Source organism: Jaculus jaculus, chromosome X, assembly GCF_020740685.1.
Source record: "Jaculus jaculus isolate mJacJac1 chromosome X, mJacJac1.mat.Y.cur, whole genome shotgun sequence".
Taxonomy (NCBI): domain Eukaryota; kingdom Metazoa; phylum Chordata; class Mammalia; order Rodentia; family Dipodidae; genus Jaculus; species Jaculus jaculus.
The window spans coordinates 74,285,335-74,307,817 of NC_059125.1; the positions used below are offsets into that span (position 1 = coordinate 74,285,335).

The 22,483-nt window shown below is 34.2% G+C and overlaps 1 protein-coding gene across 5 annotated transcripts in view; it reads right to left on the reverse strand.

Moving 5' to 3' along the window:
- Positions 1 to 20,023: 20,023 nt before the first annotated feature.
- The window catches only part of Rps6ka6 (ribosomal protein S6 kinase A6), a 112,577-nt gene continuing 110,117 nt past the window's right edge, over positions 20,024 to 22,483 (reverse strand). For all 5 annotated transcript variants that reach the window (XM_004669599.3, XM_045140810.1, XM_045140811.1 and 2 more), the window contains one exon: positions 20,024 to 21,616. In XM_004669599.3, the coding sequence (XP_004669656.1) occupies positions 21,491 to 21,616 (126 nt within the window). In that variant the 3' untranslated portion in view covers positions 20,024 to 21,490. The remainder of the gene's footprint in view (positions 21,617 to 22,483) is intronic.

The window sequence follows — 22,483 nt, forward strand, 5'->3', positions numbered from 1 at the left end:
TTTCAAGATTGCAAGATTAATGCTGATACATTAATATAACCATATATATGCCTATACATACATACACACATATATACCCTATGTATTCTGTGAAAATTTGTTATGCCTTCATCTTTTTTGGCTTCATCTTTTTAAAAGTTATAATTAGTTATTTGAAATGTGTGTGCACATGCCAGGGTCTCTTGCTGATGCAAATGAATGCCTGTCTGGCTTTTTGTGGATGGTTGGCAATTGAACTTTGGCCTGTATGCTTTGCAAGCAAACTCATTTAACTGATGAGCCATCTCCTCAGCCTCAACCTTCTTCTGTTCCTATTGGAAAACGCTTAAAGATTTGTATACTCCTTTAAGTAAAAACAAGCAAGCAAACCTTGGTCTGTCAAATCAGACAAGTGTGAGTTTGAATTTTGAATCTAACAGAAAGTTTGTGAGTTACCTAAAAATTCTGTACTTGGCTATATCATCTATGTCATGAAGATAATAAAGTCCACTTCAATGCTTTTTGCAAATATAAATGACTTGTTCTTACAAATGCATAGCAATGACTCAACTAATTTTACCTATTTCCACCTCTTCCTACCAAATCTATGGCAATGTTTTCCCCCGAGCTGCATTCTGATGTTTTATGAATGTGCTATGAATATGCCTTCTTCTTTCACTCCTTTCTCCTTTTATTATTTTATTTCATTTCTCCCTAAGAAAATTAATACAATTAATACCATTGTCTACAAACAATGTTCATTCATCCCTCTGAACTATTTTGTATTTTTGACCTATTCTTCATGGGACAACATAATGTGTTTCAAATAGTTTTTTTTTGTTTTTATTCTTATTTTTATTTTATTTTTCGAGGTAGGGTCTCACTGTAGCCCTGGCTGACCTGGAATTCACTACGTAGTCACAGCATAGCCTCAAACTCATTGCGATCCTCTTAGTTTTGCTTCCCGAGTGCTGGAGTTAAAGGTTTGTGCCACCAAGTCTGGCAGATTTTTTTCACTTCCATCTCCCAGTACTAAGCACCTAATACTCAATAGCAACTTGTTAAAACAACTGGCTTTAAAAAGGCCAATTCTAGGCTTGCCCTTCAAAATTCATATGTTGAAGGACTTGAGTGGGAGAATGAGAATAATATTGAATAGCATAAGAAACAGAGAAAAATTTGAAATTTGTATTTTTTATTAAAATGTTTATAGAAATCTTACCATCTAAGGTACTTGTATCAAAAGTGTTTTGTCCTAGACTTTTTAGCAACTCTCTCTGTTATGTTTCAGCACATTTTACAGGCAAGAGAGGAAAGAAAGTAAACAGATGAGAATACAAGATATTTTACACGTTTTACAAAGATCAGTGGAGTTAAAGTGAATAAAACATACACAAAAATGTGATTGAGTTATTATTATATGAGAAAGTATACTTCACCTACAAGGAGGAGAGAAAGAAAGAGAGACAGATAGGGAAAAGGGACAGAAAGAGAGGGAGGGAGGGAGAGATATATCACATCACTGTCTAGGAATAGAGATAGCTACATAAATAACAATCATACACAGAAAACAGCATGCAGTGTGTATTCTGGGATGTAAAGAGAAACAATAGACCCTAGGGTTGAGCTAACTCAGAACAAAATAAGTCATAAACTCTTCCTTCCTACCATACAACTTGTGTTACAACTCAAGAATTTATGAAGGGCATCTCTGTCAATTTCCTATCTAATGCTTTTCTTCAGAGTGGTGGAAGAAGTATTATTGTAGCATTTTAACATTCTTATTTTCATTCTTTGTTTTGATGGATACCAAACCCAGTGTCTTGTGCATGTTAGGCAAATGTTCTACCAGTGAGCTATATACTTAACCCAAATATTTCATCTTTTAGTTCATTTTGTTGTTGTTTTATTTGTTAATGAATTTTAACAAATTTTAATTCATTTTTGTTACCACTGATTTTCTTCCTTTGCATATGACTAAGAATTCCACAACATGAAAGCAGGGACCTATAAGAAAATAATGCATTTTTTTCCCCTTTGGGCAGTGTTTGAGACACCACCCTAGAAATTTTCTTATTTATGAAAGCCTAACTGACTTGTATTTTCTAAACATTTAATTGGTCTGATTCATCACATGCAGATGTTAAAGACATTTTAAAATTTCATTTATTTTTATGTGTATATGGTGGACCTAATTGTTCATGTGAACAGTATGCATGTTCATGGGTATAAGAGTAAGTATGAATGTCCGAGGAAAACATTCAAGTGTTAGACTTCCATACCATTTCTGAAGCAGTGTTACTCGTCACTGTTGTGGTTGACTGCTGCTCTCTACAGGCTAGCTGGTCCAAGAGCGTCCAAACATCTGGGGAATTCTCCTGTCTCCACCTCCCTTTTTGTTGAGAGCCTGCTGAGATTATAGGAGTCTGCTTTTATGTGAGTGCTGGTGATCCAAACTCAGGTATTCTGGCTTGATTGGCAAGCGCACTGAGCTACCTCCCCAGTCCCTTAAATATTTTTTATACAAATAAATCCTCTCTGAAGTTGTTTAATTTATACTGATCATATGTTTTGTGAGCCAGTCAATAATATTTATGGGGCAGCTGCAGGATAACTAACAATTTATCAAGCATCTTGAGGAGTTTTTAAGGAATTTTTGAATATTATATGCACTTCCTGGGCAGAAATAGCACAAACAGTCACGGTCATAACCAGCCACAGTTGATATCAAATTTAGGATAAAGCAATAAAGCAAGCTAGACCAAATTCTTGGGCTGACCATAGACCACTGTTTGATGAGCACCAGTGTCTCTTCCTAAAGACAAATGGTCATCCAAATTACATTTTAGAATACAGCATAATAGAATTGTCTCTGCTTTGAAACCATGTTGATGAAGACTCAAATTCTGTTTTTGCCACTTATTAACTGCGTAACCTTGAGTCATTCAGTTTTCTTCCTCAAGCTTCAAGAGAATAATCCCACCCACCACATAGGATATTTTGAAAATACTGACATTATGCACACAAAATGCATGGAAGAGTGTGTACCTAAAAATACCACAAGTACTGTGCTTTTTGGAGTCCGTTGTCAACTTGGTTTGTGACTTTACTCTAGAGTTCCAACATCTTTTGGCCTCAGTATCCTCAATCTTACTTACAAAGCTGTTGAGAAGGCCCCAGAGCAAAAAGAATAGGAGTTTGTTGATGAATTTTAACAAATTTTAATTCATTTTGTTACCACTGATTTTCTTCCTTTGAGCTATATGCTTAACCCAAATATTTCATCTGCAAAACCATAAAGCACTGTTCTTATTTGTATGCGTAGCAGCACTTCTACTATCATGAGGAACCTATCTGGTTATTGCCTCACTGAAACAGCTCTCATTCAGCCTTCTCCTTCCTACATTTATCCTCTAATAGAATGAGTCAAACCTGCTGCTGTTGCTAATTAAAATGCTCTTATAGCTGAATGAACATATCAGTTGGCCTGTGTGTATGTGGAGGGGGGAAGATTGTGGGTATGTGTGGGTGGCTAGAAGGTCAATCCACCATTTTAAATACTGATTTCTTGGAACAGTTTGAATTTAAGGTCGTTTTTATTCTCTCTGAAGCTCAGAGTAAATTAATTCATTTTGTTTCCTTCAATGTGTTGTGCATAAGTATTTCTTTTTTCTTATAAATGTATTCATATCACAGAAGTAATAGTACTACATTATAGAGGCTGAAGAAAAGAAAAATAACCCACTACTGTGGGACACCCACTGTTAACTTTTAGCATTTCAGATCCTGTTGCCAAGTGCTTTTCTTCTTTGTGCAGACAAAAAGAAAATTCAAAGGAAAATATAAAGCACAGATCAATAAAAAGCAGATTTTCCTAAAATTGAAAGTTATTCAGGGACTGTTTTGTACCTTGTCATTATCCCCCCCCCCACCGTACTTCCATGGCAAAATCTCTCTTTTATGTTTGGGTACACCTTACAAAAACATTCCTTACAGGTTGGGGAGATGACAGTATGTGAAGTGCTTGTTATACAAACGTGACAACTACTCAAGTTCAGTTTCCCAGAACCCACATAAAGCTGGGCACCTAATGTATGCATCTGTAATCCTAGTATGTCTTCAGAGAGAAAGGAGGTGAAGACAGGAGAATCATGAAGCTCAGGGGCCAGCCAGCCTAGTGAACACAGATGAAAACAAGAAAGGCTCTACCTCAAAAGAAAACAAGGTGGAAAGAAAATACAATACTTGAGGTTGTCCTTTGACCTCTACAGATGCACTGTTGACACACACACACACACAAAACATTTCAAAAAAGGTTGCATTCAAAATGTTGTCTTAAACCCATCTGCATTAAAATCAGATCTACTGAAATAGAACCTCCCACAGCAATTTTCAACTTCAGCATATGGTTTTCTAAAATAGGTTTCCTATTAACTTTGTACTAATTTCTCCACAATTATTTTACATTTTATATTGATATAATAGAAGCACTTAATATTGGTATGGATTACCCTTTTTATTTGCATATGTGTCTGAAAATGTGATAAATGAGCTTCAACCTTATCTTCAGTTTAGCTTGATGGATGAACAGATATTTCTGCCATCATCTGATGATACAAGATGTGCTTAAAATCTTAATTTGGCAGCAGAATTTGATCTTAAACTAGTACAAAATCCTTATTATTGTAAGTTAGAATCTACGTCAAACACACGTGTAAAGATCACTATTATAAAGAAATCCATTTGATATGGTTAATTTTCTAAAAAATAGCTCTTATTATTAGATTTAGATTATTTGCCTAGCACTGTTTAAGTCCTTGTATCATTCATTGTACCATTATAACATGTGAACAAACCAACAGATATTGATATTGAATGATTTGTCTAATGTTACACAGCAAGTTCTTGACATAGGATTTCAATGTGAATAGTAAGAATCAAAAGGATTAATCATTATTTTATATTACAACATCTTAGTGTAGCCTTTAAACAGTCAAATATGGTCACTTAAGAGCATTTTCAATACAGAAAAGACACTTCCTGTTCTCTAATTTACTAACTAAATTTAATGGCTGTAATGGTATTGTTGCATACTTTCACTTTTAAGAGGACAATCTTGGCCATATCAATCAGTTAAATTAAACTGAAGAAACAAAAGCAAGAGAGAAAGTAGTAATTATACTGGTCTAGATAAAAACTCAGATGGGCTAAACTTTGTAGAGACTATGCTTTGTTCCCACCATTTCAGTGAGGAGGGCTACTTTTATTGCATATGTTAACTGTATGAAATTATGAGTTTCATCATGACATACATGTCCCTACATACATATAACTTACTTTGATCATAATCACCTCCTTTACCTTTTTATATGCACAACCCCTTGATCTCCTTCCTCTTTCCTAATAATTGTTGCTTTTTAGGAAAACAAGGCATAGAGCCTTACTTACCTTCTATTTGTCATGGAAGTTTGTGAATAAAATGATCCTTATTAAAACAGAATACTAAATAGACTTTCAATTACACCAGAAAATAAATTGAGTTTATGAGAGAGAGAGAGCCCAAGTTGATATATTACAGATTCCTAGAGTCATAAATAAAGCTGCCTACCTTAAGACCTTTAGCAGTGAACAGGCTAAAGGAATTGAGAGATTGTTATAACCTAATTATAAAAAATATAGTAATTTATATAATATTTTCCTTATGCTTGGAAGAGCATTCTTCAAATAAGTTGAAACCCAATTGACCAACTCATGTTTGCCTTCTATATATTTTAAACTTGCTTTTCCAATTTCAGAAAGTTATGATGTAATATGAATGTAGCTGTTTGTGCTGGCTTGTTTGTTGCAGTGCTGAGTTCCTAATTATCTAGGAATTCTGCTTAGAGTCTTTTAATGCCAATTATTTTAAAAACAACTTTTGTCTTGTATCAACTAGTTCCTACGTGAAATAAAAAAATTATTTGAATTTTTTCTAAATAAAGTTGTGATAGGATTTCAGTTCCAATATATCTAATACAAATTGATATTTTAAAATATTTTTTATTTAAGAGAGAGAAAGATTTTGTGTACACACATGTGCTTGTGCTAGGGTCTCTAACCACTGCAAACAGACTCTTAAAGCATGTGTCACCTTGTGCATCTGGCTTTACGTAGGTACTGGGGATTCAAATCTGGGTCCTTTGGCTTTGTAGGCAAATACCTTAGCCACTAAGCCCACAGATTGATATTTAAAGTCCAACTTCAATGACCAAACTTTGGATAAGTTTATGAATTGACTATCTCTTCTAATACAAGTCATTTGGGGAAAACACTACAAAATGAGTGGCTAAAGAAGTTACGTATACTGGCAACCTAATTGTTTGCAGACTTCTGAAACTGTGACACGATATTGCTCCTTAAAAGGTTCATGCTTAAGAACCATGTAATTAAGTTACAGAAATTGCAAAAAAATTTAAAAAACCTTTATTATGTTTTATGAAAGTTTAGAATTTTGGGTTAAACCATATTCATAACTATCCTAGGTCACATGTGGCACAGGTTGGACCCAACTCTATGGGTATCCATCAATGAATGTAGGAGAACTGACTTCCATACACACTGGGTACATGGCTATCTGTAAAGTGAGCACTGTTTTCATGTACATTGTCTTGGAATTTAAGAGTGCATTTGCTTGCCAGATATTCTTACATCATTTAGGCTCTGGCATATCCAATTTCATAGATCACAGAGAACAGCAGGAGAAAAGGTCTGGAGAATAAGTATTTAGTTTATTGACTGGGTCTTGAAATTTTCTAGAAGCATATTGGGACCGCTGCTACATTTACTTTTTTCTTTTATTTGCAAGCAGAGAGAGAAAGTGTGAGTATGAGCATTATGGCCTCCTGCCACTGTAGATGAACTCCAGATGAATGTTCCACTTTGTGCATCTTGCTTTACGTGGGCACAGGGGAACTGAACCCGGGATGGCAGGCAAGCTCCTTTAACCTCTGAGCCATCTCTCTGGCCTGCCTCCACTACATTTAATGATATCTGGAAGCCTTAGATAATAATTTTCAGACAGAATTATATATAAATCATGGTTGCCCCAGTTGTGTGATGGTATGTCAGAAGAAGGAAAACATGCTTAATGTAAAGGAAAAAAAAAAACAAAAAACCCACTGGCCAAACAAGGTGCTTGAAATGCAAATGTCATTAAGGCTGAAGTAGAAGTGAGTGCTGGAGAGAAAAAAAAAAAAAAAAACTGCAGCAGTACATTTATCAAGTTAATCAGATGTTTTAATGAGACGACAAAATGGAATTGGTGATTTAGTTGGAGGAAAAGGGGGAGATTAAGTGTTAGCCTCAATGAGGCATTGGGAGATAAAATTGAGTCCCCAGAAAGTGATCTTAGAAGCCAGGACACTGGGTTTGAATGGGGGAAGACCTTCCCATTTTAATGATGCATAAAAGTGAATTTTGCTTCTCAACCAGACCTGAATCTCCCTCAATCTCCAGATTTAAACCACATTTAATTTATTCAAAATGAGTCCTATTGTTTTAAAGGCACATGCACTCTCTCTTTTCCTAATTTTTCAGATTTTTTTTTGAACCTGTGATGAGAAAGAAAGAAGAGTACAGTCAAGAAAATATGAATGGGCTCAGGGGAGATGACTCATAACTGAAAGGTACTTGCTTACAAAGTGTGCTGGCCTGGGTTCAATTTCCCAGCCACCCACATACAGTTGGACAGGCATTCAGTTATTCAACTGCAGCCACAAGAGACCCTGGAGTACCCCCAAAACATACTTACACATAAATAAGTAAATAAATAAATAAATAGAAAGAATGTGATTACAACCAATGATCTTTTATACTGGCCACTAAATCTTCTAGTAAACTGTAGGGACATTGTTTAGACAGCAGAAATACTAGATTTTTCTTTTTTTTTTTTTTCAATTTGAGAGCGACAGACACAAAGAGAAAGACAGAGGGAGATAGAGAGAATGGGCATGCCAGTGCTTCCAGCCTTTGCAAACAAACTCCAGACGCGTGCGCCCCCTTGTGCATCTGGCTAACGTGGGACCTGGGGAACCGAGCCTTGAACCGGGGTCCTTAGGCTTCACAGGCAAGCGCTTAACCGCTAAGTCATCTATCTCTCCAGCCCTAGATTTTTCATTAACAGTTACAAGAAACACTTAGTACTCAAGCGCGCGCGCGCGTGCGCGCACACACACACACACACACACACACACACACACACACACACAGAAAGAGAGAGAGAGAGCAGCAAGCAGGGCTCTGCTGTAACATCTCAAGGCTGCCTCCTGATACAAATTTCCTCTGGCAAGAGTCCATCTCCTAAAGGTTCCTAAACCTTCCTACATAGAACTACTTTGCTAAGGACCAAGTGTTCAAATTCTTAAGCCCATGGGGGACATTGCATTTAGGCTACAACCAAAGTGTATTCTTCTGTTTATAAAAAAGTATAATATGAATGCAGATTACATTTTGTTGACTAAAGGTATTGAGTTTTACTGTATCTGTGACAATTCCTTGTTGTTATTTTTTGGGCTATGTGTGTGGAATAATGGGGTGTGGTGTACACATGTGTGCATGCAGACACGTACACTCTGGGCATAAGCGACCAGAGATAATCAAGTGTCTTCTTCAATTGCTCTTCTTTGTTTCCCTGAGACAGAGTCTCTCATTGAACTCGTAGCTCTTTATTTTTCAATTTTACTAGCTGATCAGGGAGCATCTGTGACTCTCCTGTCTCCCTGCCCTTAGAACTGGGGTTCAGGCTTGCATAGTCCTGCCAGCCAGGCTTTTCACATGGGTGCCAGGGATCCAATGTAATGCATTCCTCTGAACCATGATGTCTCATGAGGTATTCTTGTCATTTGGTTTCTCTCAAATAGTTACAGTATTGTTTTTCTCTGGCTGTTTCCAAATTTATTTTCCTTGTTCTTCATTTACAGTTTAATTATGATTTGTGTGTAAGTGGTTTTCTTTGATTTTATTTCCTTTGGAACTCATTCAACTACTTAAATCTATAAATTTGTCTCTTTTGCCAAATTTGGAGATTTTAATTCATTACTTAAGTTCTTTTATGTGTTTAGATTGGGTAATTTCATTTTTCCTCTACTTTCCCATTAGTTGAGTTTTATTTTCCTTGGTCCCTCCTATTTTCTTGTTGAGCTTCCTTCATTGGGAATTTTATTATTTTATCATTAGTATTTCATTTTTTAAAAATTTTTTTGTTTGAGAGAACCGCAAATGAACTCCAGCTGCATGTTTGTGCATCTGGCTTTGTATGGGTACTGGAGAATCAAGCCTAAGTTCTTTGGCTTTGCTGGCAAGTGCTTACAAGTCATCTCTCCAGCCTCTGGTTATTTTATTTTTAAGATCCAAAATTTCCATGGTTCCTTCACGTTTTCCATTGCTTTGTAGAGACCTTTTCATTTTATTTCAATTGAATTCATAATTACTTTAGGAAACATCATTATTCTAACCATGTAGTTTGTGACCTGATTCATGACAGGTAATTTTTATTCAAACCTAGACATTTTAATTACTTAAGGTAACCATTATTTATTTGTTTTAGTTGGCTTTATGACACCCCACTCTCATGGGGAAAATAAAAATTGCTACCCTTTTGTGCAGAGAGAAGGCAAAATCTAGGTTCTTTACTCAGGTTTTATTGAGAACAAAGGGAAGAACAATCCTCATGAGTGCTGGTTGTAAGAATTACAGATCCTTTATCAAGCCTTCTCACATATGGCCCATGTTGGTTGGATGAGTATCTTATTACCAAGCCACATGTAGCATTTACTGACACTAAAAGGGAAGCAAGGTTACCTCATTATTGCTAGTTGATGGTGAAAAACCTGTTTCTCCACTGAATCTTCTATGATCTTGACATTGTAGGGTACAAGCGGTGCCTTCTTGCAAGATGTGTAAATCAAGACTTCCCTTGGTGGGGGATTAAAATGACACTAAATTAGGGGAGGTTCATTACCGATTAGAAGGAAATTACACTTGCTCTGAAATCCTGGTGTAGTGTTTGAAATGTCTGATTATAGCTTACTAACAGAGAAAGTCTGGAATCCCTGCTTGGATTTTGCTGATAGAGGTAAGGATCAATTGACATTTGTTTACATGGTGATTGACTACTATATCACACCTATTATCTAAAAGTTTTCTACTTTACTAAGCTGTCTTTTCATGATATTTTCATGATACTGACCAAGTTTTGGCTGGGCCTTTTGTCTCCAACCACTGCACAGTTGTGTCATTACCTCCTCCAACAGCCAGTCATGGATATGTAAATGAACAAGAAATTAAGGAGGGCTGGAGAGATGGCTTAGCGGTTAAGCGCTTGCCTGTGAAGCCTAAGGACCCTGGTTCGAGGCTTGATTCTCCAGGACCCACGTTAGCCAGATGCACAAGGGGGCGCACGCGTCTGGAGTTCATTTGCAGTGGCTGGAAGCCCTGGTGCGCCCATTCTCTCTCACTCTTTCTCTCTATCTGCCTCTTTCTCTCTATGTCACTCTCAAATAAATAAGTAAAAATGAACAAAAAAATTAAAAAAAAAAAGAAATTAAGGAGACATCACTGTATAGTTCTTCAGGTCTCAGATTTTCTAATCTTCTCTCCGCCTACAGTAGACATGTTAGTATTATATATGTATATACTATACATAACACAATAATAATATCCAACATATGTTGTTGTATTTAATGTAAAGAATAGGGGTAAGTCCATATATTCTATTGGTCCAGAAAAAGAAGTGTCTCTTGAATGTGTTTTCCACATTTAGTTTGGCTGAAGACTCAGATGCTTCATTTGCTTTTTAAATGAAGTATCATTATATTTTCCACACAAAGCTGAATAAGGGGTAATGCTTTTATTTTTCATACTTCTGTTTTATGGCATTATTTCCAAAAATATTTCACTTTTCTTTCGTGCCACTGTAGACTGTAATCTATCATTAATACTCTTATATTAATGAAATTTCAACTACTGCTTAAAGATTTTTCCTATAAATAATATTTGCAATATCTGTTAGGAAAGGTATTCCAACACTACAAACTCTCTCTCTACTTTGAAAAGCTGAGTAAATATGTGGAATGGCTTGGAAAGAGGCAATTAATGTATTGTCTTTAATGCATTCTTCCAGTTTAAAACTGTTAATGCAAAAGAAAGTGAATTTGGAACAGTTATTAACTGGCTACATTAAAGGTTATCAGTTAATTTTAGTCAATGCAACAAGCCTGTAATAGTACATAGGTGAACCAGGGACTGAGAGCAGCAATGTGAGAGTGTAATAGGAAACTAATACATTTGCTGAAGATTCCTTTAAATTAAGAACAGCATTATGAAAAAAAGTCAAAACTAGATAAAATGGAAGATATTACAAGTGAACTCCAAGTATTTTTTAGGAAAATACTATATATTTTGAACTACATTTAGAAATGTTTTAAAATCTACGTAAGCAATGAGTCACATATCCTTGGGAACAAGGGAATTTTACTTATATAAATTATCACTTACATTTTTGTAAAGGGCCTTATACAGTATATAAATTACTTTAAAAACAATAATTAAAAGAGATTGGTTCCAAATAGTTTTGAAAAACACCTTAAGCATCATTAAAAATCCAGTATCCAATTTTTTATACTCTCTTTAAAATATGCAAGAAATGCATAATGAGATATTGTTTGAGTATCAATAGTAATAGAAACCTCCCTCAAGAACCTTCTCTGTACATTGACAGTTTATATATATATATATGTAAGTATGTATATTTGCAGGCAGTCTTATGATTTAAATATGTGGATGACAAGCTAAATTTGCAATAAAGTTACAATATTATACTATAGAATATCCAATCTAACCAAAGACATTTATGTTACTTTCTCAAGAGTATGCAGTAGACATCAAGGAGTGGTGTAATTCTGACAGAGAATGTCACCTCTCATGAACACTTCAAACATGAAATCTCATTTTAGTGAAAACAGTGCTCCTAAAAACTCATTACTTTATCTAGTGTAAACTTCATTTTTCAAAGGACAGAAAAACAAGAAGTCTGACATTCTAAATTAAATTTTGGTCATCATGGGAAAAAATACTGTCATTTGAAAGTGATGGGAACCTTGTGAAATGAGTTTCATATCATGTTGAAGTACTGAAGTTGGTGATAGTGAATGAAGAAAATACTCAAAGACAGATGTATCTTAGATCTAAAGAGTCATTTTGGAAAAATTCAAAGATCAGTATTCTGTAATCCAAAACCTATTAAAGAAAAGAATACAAGACATACAAATAACAAAGAAGGAATGATTGTGTGTGTGTGTGTGGGGGGGACTTGCTGATGAACTTAAATATGAGAAAAACGACATGCTCATGTACTCAATAAAATAAATACTTTTAAGGGGAACCAATTTACAGATATTGTCTAACAAGGCTATTGTGAAACAAATTTTATTTAAAAAAACTGCTTAGAACAATAAAGGGGGCTCTTCTTGTGGTTTCTTAGCATATTTTTTAATAAGTAAGAAGGCCACATTGCTTAAGGAAGTTTATATGACTTTAAGAAATCACATTACAAAAATAGAATTTCCTAGGTCACATGTTGATATTTTGTCTGCCAAAGAGAACAGCCTTTATTATTGGAAAGTTGAAGTTAATTATAGTTAAGACATGAAAAGGAACAGAAAACATAACAAGTAATTCTCAGGCTATATTCTATGTTTAAAGATTATGATTTAGCAAACTGAGTTTAGATGCTATCACAATAATCAGCAAATGCAAGGTAAAAGGCACTATATAAAGAAAGAAACTCCAAATGTGATAAATCCTGTGCTAATTCAGTTCCCAAACCAGTAGTCTCAAAGTAACCTTGAGCATATCCTGAACTCAGTGTAGGAATCACCTTGCTAAATCACAGATTGCTCAACCCCAGCCCCAGAGTTTCTGATTCTGTGGTAGGTCCATGAGTATGCATGTCTAACAATTTCCTAGTTATTACTCCTGATTCAGGGGACACAATGAGAATCCCTGAAACTACTTGTTCTTACTGGCACTGTAAGCAGATTGCTAAAGAGAGAAGCTCCATTAAGGTAATCCAAATGTATCAATGTAGCGATGGAAGACAATAAACATACACCACCATGAGTACAAGATCCTAAATGCATTGTTCTATATAGCATGGTGTTTTCCATTGTTCCAAAAAACAAATAAGAATTTTTTAAGATATTCATATATATTTTCTTTGCCATTATATATAGGGGTAGTTAACATCAAGTATTTTAAACTTATTTGTTGACAATTTTCATACCTGTACATACTGCAATTTGATCCTCACTCCCTCTCATTATCTTTTGTCCCCTTCCTCTATCACCTTTCCATGGTACTTCACATTTCTAACTATTCCATCTCCTTTGATATCCCCCCCTTTTTTTTTACCCTCCCTTATCATCTGTGACAACATGTCAGTGGGTCCAATATTGTGTGATGTCATAAATGCAACAGCCATTTTGTGTATACAAGACATCATTCCAAAAATGTATTCCTATCCTCTGGCTTACATTCTTTCCACAACCTCTTCCATGATGTTCCCTGAATTGTGGAGGGTGCAATAGAGGTTTGTAATTTAGTGCTGAGCAATGAGAAGTAACTTATTCTCATTAGTTATATTTTATGAGGCTTTGATAGGCCTTGAAGTTACATTACTGAAGTGGATGACACCTAGGTATTGTTTTGGGATTAGTTGTACAGTATGTGCTGTATATGTAAACACAGTCACTTAAAAAAGTATATGTGGGCAGGAGAGATCGTTTAGTAGTTAAGGTGCTTGCCTGAAAAGCCGAAGGACCCAGGTTCCATTCCCCAGGACTCACATAAGCCAGATGTTCAATGTGGTACATGAGTATGGAGTTTGTTTGCAGTGGCTGGAGGCCCTGGTGATTCCATTCTTTTACTCTCTTTCTATCTGCCTTGTTTTTCTGCCTCTCAAATAAAACATGAAAATAAAGTTGAGAGGATTTGTTAGACATACTTCCTTCCTGCCTCCATGTCAAGCCCAAAAATGGGCCAGCTTTGAAGATATACTTGAGAGATGAAGAAAATATTCCCATGATATTGATTAATACAAGGTACTAGGTAATAAATCACTTTGCATATTCCAGCTGATTTGAGTGAAGTATTAGCATTTGCAATCAAAAAGGTCACAATGGATTTGCAAACCATCCTTTGACATTATCCTATTCAATATTCCTCTTTAAGCTATTTCTTTTATTATTTTTATTTATTTGAAAGCGACAGAGAGAGAGAGAGAGAGAGAGAGAGGCAGACAGAGAGACAGAATGGGTGTGCCAGGGCCTCTGGCCACTGCAAAGAACTCCAGATGCATGAGCCCCCTTGTGCATCTGGCAAACATGGGTCCTAGAGAATCGAGCCTCGAAACAGGGTCCTTAGGCTTCACAAGCAAGTGCTTAAACACTAAGCCATCACTCCAGCCCAAGCTATTTCTTTTGTTTTTAATTTTTTTATTATTTATTTATTTGAGAGCAACAGACATAGAGAGAAAGACAGATAGAGGGAGAGAGAGAGAATGGGCGCGCCAGGGCTTCCAGCCTCTGCAAACGAACTCCAGACGCGTGCGCCCCCTTGTGCATCTGGCTAACGTGGGTCCTGGGGAATCAAGCCTCGAACCGGGGTCCTTAGGCTTCACAGGCAAGCGCTTAACCGCTAAGCCAGCTCTCCAGCCCCCAAGCTATTTCTTAAAAAGCAGCAAATTATCTCTTGAAAACTTAGCATGCTTCTTGTCATGTAATTATGTAACCCATTGAGTTTATTTTTTTCCTCATGCTTTTGCTACCAGGAAGCTCAGAGCTAAATTTAATGTCCAAAATAAATATTTGTTACTATCAGGCATGGCTACTGGAAAGACACTGATTTTCAGAGTTTTGTTTTTATGTTTCACTTTTAACAGCTTTATTGTACATATTTGTACTTATTTTTTTAAACAAATTTTTCTTTCTTTTTTTTAAGGTTCAAGTTTTTTTTTTTTTTTTTGTTGTTTATTTTCATTTATTTATTTGAGAGCGACAGACAGAGAGAAAGAGGCAGAGAGAGAGAGAGAGAGGAGAGTGGGCATGCCAGGGCTTCTAGCCACTGCAAATGAACGCCAGACGTGTGCGCCCCCTTGTACATCTGGCTAATGTGGGTCCTGGGGAATTGAACCTTGAACCAGGGTCCTTAGGCTTCACAGGCAAGCGCGTAACCGCTAAGCCATCTCTCCAGCCCACATATTTGTACTTATAATAAATCTTAAATCTCTATCAGAAAAAAAAAGAGAATTAAATCAGTAGTGACTGGCACAAATACAGAAGACATATTTGTTGAGCTAAATGCATCTATTAACTAAGTGAACACATTTTTGTCAGAAATTGAGTAATCAGTTGTCAAATATGGACTTATTTAAAGCACTTTATAAACAAAGGAATCTAAAATAGCTATGCTTAGAAACCATATGAAATGTATCTGAGAGTCTTGAAGGAGAAACAAGTAAGGCCTGGGTCTCAATCTATGCATAAACAGGAACCTCAGACAGAGGAATGAGAGGACAAAGTGGAAAGTTACTTTGTGCTTAAAGTAGGTTTTTGAAAAGTCAAAAAGCTAGGTGTAGTGGTACACACCTTTAATCTCAGCACTAAAGAGGCAGAAGTAGAATAATCACTGACTTGGAAGCTGGCCTGGGACTACAGAGTGACTTCCAGGTCAGCCTGGGTAAAGTGAGACCCTGCCTTGAAAAGACCAAAAAAAGGGGGATACTGGAGAGATGGCTCACTGATTAAAAGCATTTGTTTGCAAATCCTGCTCATCTGGACTCAAATCTTCAGTACTCACTTAAAGCCAGATTCACAAAGTGGCACATGTGTCTGGAGTTCATTTACACTGGCAGAAGTCCCTGTTGTGCCCATTCTTTCTCTATCTTTCTTTATCTCTATCTATCTAAGTTTCTAAAGCCAAAAACTCAAGGATATAAACTGTATCTTCAAAAATACGTGCCCAGCCTTTTCAAGGTACTGCAGATTCTAAAACAAAATCACATTATCTTGAAACTTGCTACCTCTGGCTCCTGAACAATGTATATACCTTTTAACGAATTATGTTATTTAGCTGTATTTGTTTAATAAAAGCGCTTTTATATCTACAAATGATCAAGCAAGGCCAAGTGTAAAATGTTACAAAGTTGTAGCCTTTTTATTTAGTACTCAGAGAATGCCAATAATTTAACATATTTTGCTAATTGTTGCTCACAGCTTTAACAAGAAAAAAATATAATTTTATGTTATCTTTGGCATGTTGTAAATCCAAAATGATAGCCATTTCTTTAGCAGCACTGAGAGGGAAAAGAACACTGTAAAATTACTGGATTTGATCTTACGTGATGAAAAATGTAGTACAATGAATGGAAACAGTAATGTCAAAAACAGCAGTTCTTCAAAGAAAATATCTATAAATTAACTGATGGTATAAATTCTACAATAAATCCAGAAAAAGGAAAGTTACAGTTATCTGAACCTGGGGACCTTTGCTTTCAACTGCAGTTTTAGATTTCTATGTATACATGATGTCAACTTATATATAATTTCTATGTAATACCATTTCAGTATTGAGAATTGCAATGAAATCCTAGTGATATCATACTTCTACATTTGAAATTAAGCACATGAATTAATAAATGCTTGAGAAGTGTTAGAAAATAAATTTTTTAAGAAGTGGTGATAGTAATCTATGCTCACTCTGCATAAGTCCTATGTAATCCAGGGGGGAAAAAAACAACTTCCTGTTTTTTTTTACAAAAATATCAAACACAGAAAAATAACATAATGTATTCTTTTATACCATGGAATTTAATGTAACATAAATTCTCATTTATAAACCATGCTGGTATTTGGATATTTATTAAGATTTTATGTGTAATTTAAAAAATGTCAGTTTCTCTGTAGTCTGCTTTCCTGGTATTAAAAATAATTTTATTGTACTAAAATCTTACATTTTTTCTCTAAATATTATCAATTTCAGACACAAAATATTTGAAAAGATAAGTCAAATGCAATTTCAACAGTATTAGTTCATGACAGGGAAAACCCCAAATAGTTTATCATGTGTCAAATAAGAAAATGAATGCAGTTGCTATTATATTCCCTAGAACTGTATATCACACATAAAATTGGGTGTTTAATAAATGTTTTCAAAAGTAAATTAGTATCCATAATTAGTCAAGTAAAATAAAAGCAATCATAGAAGCACTGTTGTCCATGGTTTAGAAATATGAATACAAACTAAACCCTTATTTAGCAAACATATATGCAAATACATGATTTCTAATCATTCAGCTCAATTTTCTTGCTAATAAATAATTAAAATGTGTACAATTTTCCAATATAATGTATTTAATCTTGAATTTCTTTATTCTGAAAACACTGTTCTTTTATATTTTTATTTAATAATTCAAAGAAACATATGCTAATACTTCAGAACATACTACATATTAAATTATTGTTCTCCCATATATTAGCAACCAAATTGACTTTTAAGTGATCCAATGTCATTTTCAAATTATATGACAGACTTTACTACATTTTAAGATATTTATAAGCAAGAACAATTATGATCATAGTTTATGTTTCGGACAATCAGTATAGATGCTACTACATTCCTGCAGATAGCATGGTACTTTTAATCCAATAGGTTCAGAAGTTATTGATATTTAGATATACATGAAATGCCTTAGTAGGTCTTGAAATTAAAATATGTATATATATATAAATTGCAATTTGCTGATGCGTAATTATTATGGCTTGCACTGTGACAAAAAAAAAACATTGTGATATAAAGGATCTCTAGTTCTGAAAATCCAGACTGAGTCTGTCAATTTTTGAGCCATATGTAGATAGAACTTAAAGTTCTTGTGCTTTTATTTCTCTATTAATACACAGAGGGTAATAAAAGTCTGTATGTTATAAACCACATAGTGTACGAAACAAGACTGCAGACAAAGATGGGTTTTAACAACATAAAACAAAATTACCACAACCCCCTTTTTGCCTTCATACCATTTTGTTGTAAAGCAGACCATTTTGATGAAGAAGGCTGGAATCTTTTAAGAGAAAATACAGAACGAGAAGTAAAAAGAAACTATATAAATAAGACACATTTTATTGAATAATTATGACCCCAGGACCTTTTGAATAGTTCCTGACCCCAAAAGCATCTCGATGATAACTTGATTTAACATCACTCACATTTGATTTGACTGCTTGAAATGCCTGAAAGTAGGAACATATTTATTTAACGGACTGTTTTCCATGGGATGCCAATTGCCAACCAGCCACTCATATGAAAGTACAAACTGATTTAGTGATGTAACTTTCCTTTCAAATTTTTAGGTGAACTTATATCATTTGGAGAATGGAATTTTTGAGTTGGGCATGAAAAAAGAAGCAAGGCCCTTTTGCAGCATTGAACTCTTAGGGAGACAAGGTAAACTCTAATGGTGGAGTATCACTGTGAGATGATCAAGAATAGCTTTAGGGTGTTGTAAAAGCCAGGGCAAAGAGAATTATAAAATGGATGAACTGCTTAGAGAATTTTAAGGCCCAATGTAAACTCTTTTTCTTCTTCATATATGAAGGGCCACTTACTACTAGGATAATACTAATCAATCTACAATTATAGGTTTCTATGGACAGCACTATTTTGACAAATTTCAATGGAGAAACATGATAAACACCCAGCAAACATCTGTTTTTAAGTTTGTGGGTAGCCTAACATACTGAACCCCTTGGAGCTAAGAAAATGAGGTATTAAAACTGTTTTACTTTACCTAATCACCAGTAGCAACAAATTACAAAGAACAATGTTTAGGAATTTCTAACAAAATAGGATAATGTTTGATTCCCAAAAATTAGTCATCACTATTGTATTCCAATTTTCTTACTAATAGTTTTCTGAGTATTTATTCAGGGTAATATGTGCTTTAAGACAGGGAATTTTAGTGTATCTTAGCAAGCTCTTTTTCTCTCTGAAAAATAAATTCAATATTCTGTCCTTTCCATAATAATATAAAAACCTTTGTACTGTGTTATTAACACTAGCAATGTAAAATAATTGTCCATGAATCCATTAAAAACATTAGTATGCTATAGTCTTATAGGAATGATTTGTTTTTATTGGTTGCATGTTTAAGGAATTATCAGAAGAAGAAATCCCTACGCAAATTTGATTTTAGTCAAAAGGACATGGTTAGGCATTCTTACCTTGGTTCGTTCTGCAGAATTAGGGTAGTTTAAAGCTTTCCTTTAAAATAAGTTTATCCCCTAGCTGCTACCTTATTAGGTGAGAAGAAGTATATTCTCTCAAAGTTATTGGGTAAATATACTTGTATGTCATTCCTTTTGTACTGTCAATCATCACTGGGTGATGAGTATTCAGTCTGTTCATTGCTTAATTCTTAAAGTGTTCCTTTTACAATAGGGCAAGTTAATTGAAAATTAACATAATCAGCTTCTTACAACTATCATGGAAAATCTGAAGTATATTTTATGATCATTTTTCATTTTCCAGTTTAATTTTACCTAGTTTTGTTACTTGAAATGCACACATGGAAACAATATGCACTCTGAAATTTAACATCAAAATTACGACTATGAGTTTATCAAATCACTTCTGATGGGAAGAACATGTGACAATACAAACAAAATAATTATAAGAAAATAACTCAAAATATATGCACACAAAATTTTACATGTAAGTATGTATTGTACTAAAGTATAAGGAAGAAAGAAAGAATCACATTGGGACATAAAAAAACCTACAAACTATTATGCCAGTGTACTTCTATGTAATGTTATCATGTGACATTAGATTAGATGTTCTGTAATCTTTCAATTATTAAAAAAAACTCAAAATAAGAAAATGTGATTTTCCTATTTCATACCAAGGAAACAGATCTTTGTATATGGGGTATAGATCACTTACATTATAAAGAGAATATGTATAGTTTGTTTTATTAAATACCAATATTACATGTCTCCTTGTCTAAATCATATACTCAGTAATCACTTAGTGAACTAAAAGTCAAATACACAGCAAACAGTACACCTAACACAAACAAGTAATTCACTTATATTCACTGAACAAAATCAATATCCTCCAGTTTACATTCATGAATTATTTCTGTCAGCAGTAGGAGTAATGATATTTTTCTCAACAACACAAAATGATTTTTTTTAAAATTTCAGCATTGAGAGAAAACAATACATATTACACAGTGGTTCTGAATCACAGGTTTAATTAAGACCAATTTGGCCAGGTACTTTATTATAAATATGATTTTTAAATGTGCTCAAATTCTATGTAGATCAATATTATTACTTCTTAAAAATGTTAGTTCAGTTTTTGAAGTATAATTATTATGTAATATTGTCTAAAGTTTACTGAAACACATTATATTATATTCAATATGCCAAGTGCACAAGTTCACTATAATAAGATCTCAACTGTACCACCATGGGATTCAAGGAACATCAATATGCTACACTGTAGTTCAAATTACATGTAATTATACATACAATAGTGTAGCTCTATTTAGGAAGGGGGTAAATGATGATTAAGTCCAATTATTTAACTTCATCAGCTTATACAATACCAAGATAGTGTCATCACTATGTACTTTATTTTAAAACACTTAACTATGACCTATTTAGGAGATGCTACACCACCACCACCACCACCACGAACTACACCAACAAAAAACCTTTGGATAAAAAGTTCTTCACTTGCATTATAATTCATTTAGATGTAAAGTGTTAGAAGCTTTAAGGAAACTTTCTCTAGATGAGGCCACTCATGGATAATATACAAGTCTGTCTGCATACATTATCAGTGATATAGTTCTATACAACTTTGGCACCAATAATATCAGGAATTCACATATTAGCACAAATGCATTTTGTTCTGGCACCAAACTACTGTGATTACATTTTTCTAAATCAAATGAATCAAATGAATGGCAGTATACAATAAGTTTCAGCAATACTTCTATGTTTTTCTTTTAAAAAAGCTATCTTTCAGGATATGATGTTAAAATACTGATGTTGCTTACCATTAATATTATAAGTATTTGATTACTGTTATTCCCTAAACCATTTTATATGAAACCAGAAAATTTAAATAGTAACTTTATTTGAAAGAAATTTTAGAAGTTAATGTGCAGAGAAGTTGTTAAGACCATGTGGACATCAATTATATACTTTAAATAAACATTTAGACACTTCAAAACAACATAGTATGAATTGGTGGAGCTACGATATGTTCTTTTCTCATTTCATATCTCCCTAAAATGGGGCTTAAACAGCATATTCAAGTACTGTAACAGAAAACAATGCCTCTGATATAAATTAGGCAAGAAACACCACATATTTCTCTTCATCCAGTTAGCTGAGGAACATTATCAATCTTACAAGCCAGTTGAGGTTCGTTTTTTCATGCTCCGTCTCTGAGCTAAACTTGAAGCAGCAACAGGCTCTAGGATTGGTTGAAAAGTCTTCTGAGTCACAACAGAATATGTTTCAACCTCTGCTCCCTAAAATAATGACAAAATATCACAAATTTAGTAATAATTTCTGGAAGGAAAAAAAAATCACAATGTATCATGAGACATATCTAAGATAAAAATGTTCCTCCAGAAAGATAAATGACTGTTTTTTTGTGTGCTAACAATACCCTTGTGCATTCTCATAGCTTATATATTTTTCATTCAAATAATTTTATACAAAAATTGTTAGAACATTGAATTTATAATACAGGTTAAATGCCAATGAATATAGGAATTTTTATAAGTAGTTGTAATTTTGGTACTAATAGTATTTTGTGTCTATAGGAAGCCTGTGTTTAATCCTAGCCCCAGAGGCTTGCCAAATCTAATATAGCACTATTCCATATAGCCAAGTTATGGAATAAATCTTACATGGATACTTAAATAAAATTTGGAATATATACAAAATAGAGTTTTATTCAGCCATTAAGAAGGCCATAAGGAAAGATTCAGCCTTAAGGAAAGAAAAATATGCCACTTGCAGGAAAAAAGATGGAACTGGAAACAGTCATATTAGAATTAGTTAGAATCACAAGGTCAAACATTGTACATTTCCTCCCATATATGGAATCTAGATTTTTAAGACATGAATGTGGAAAGGGACTACCAATGTTAGGGATGTGGAACATGATAAGGGTATGGGAAAAGTGGGTAAGAAGTGGTTATCATGGAGTGAAAATGATTGAAGTGTATATGAAAATGCAATAATAAAACCCAAAGGCATTTTATTATCAGAAAGGCCATAATAAAAAAGATTAGTAAAGCATATGAATGTCTGAAAAACAAAATAAAAGAATCAATCTCTAAGAACTAATTAAGACATATAATAGCTTCATGAGACATTTAGTACTAGAA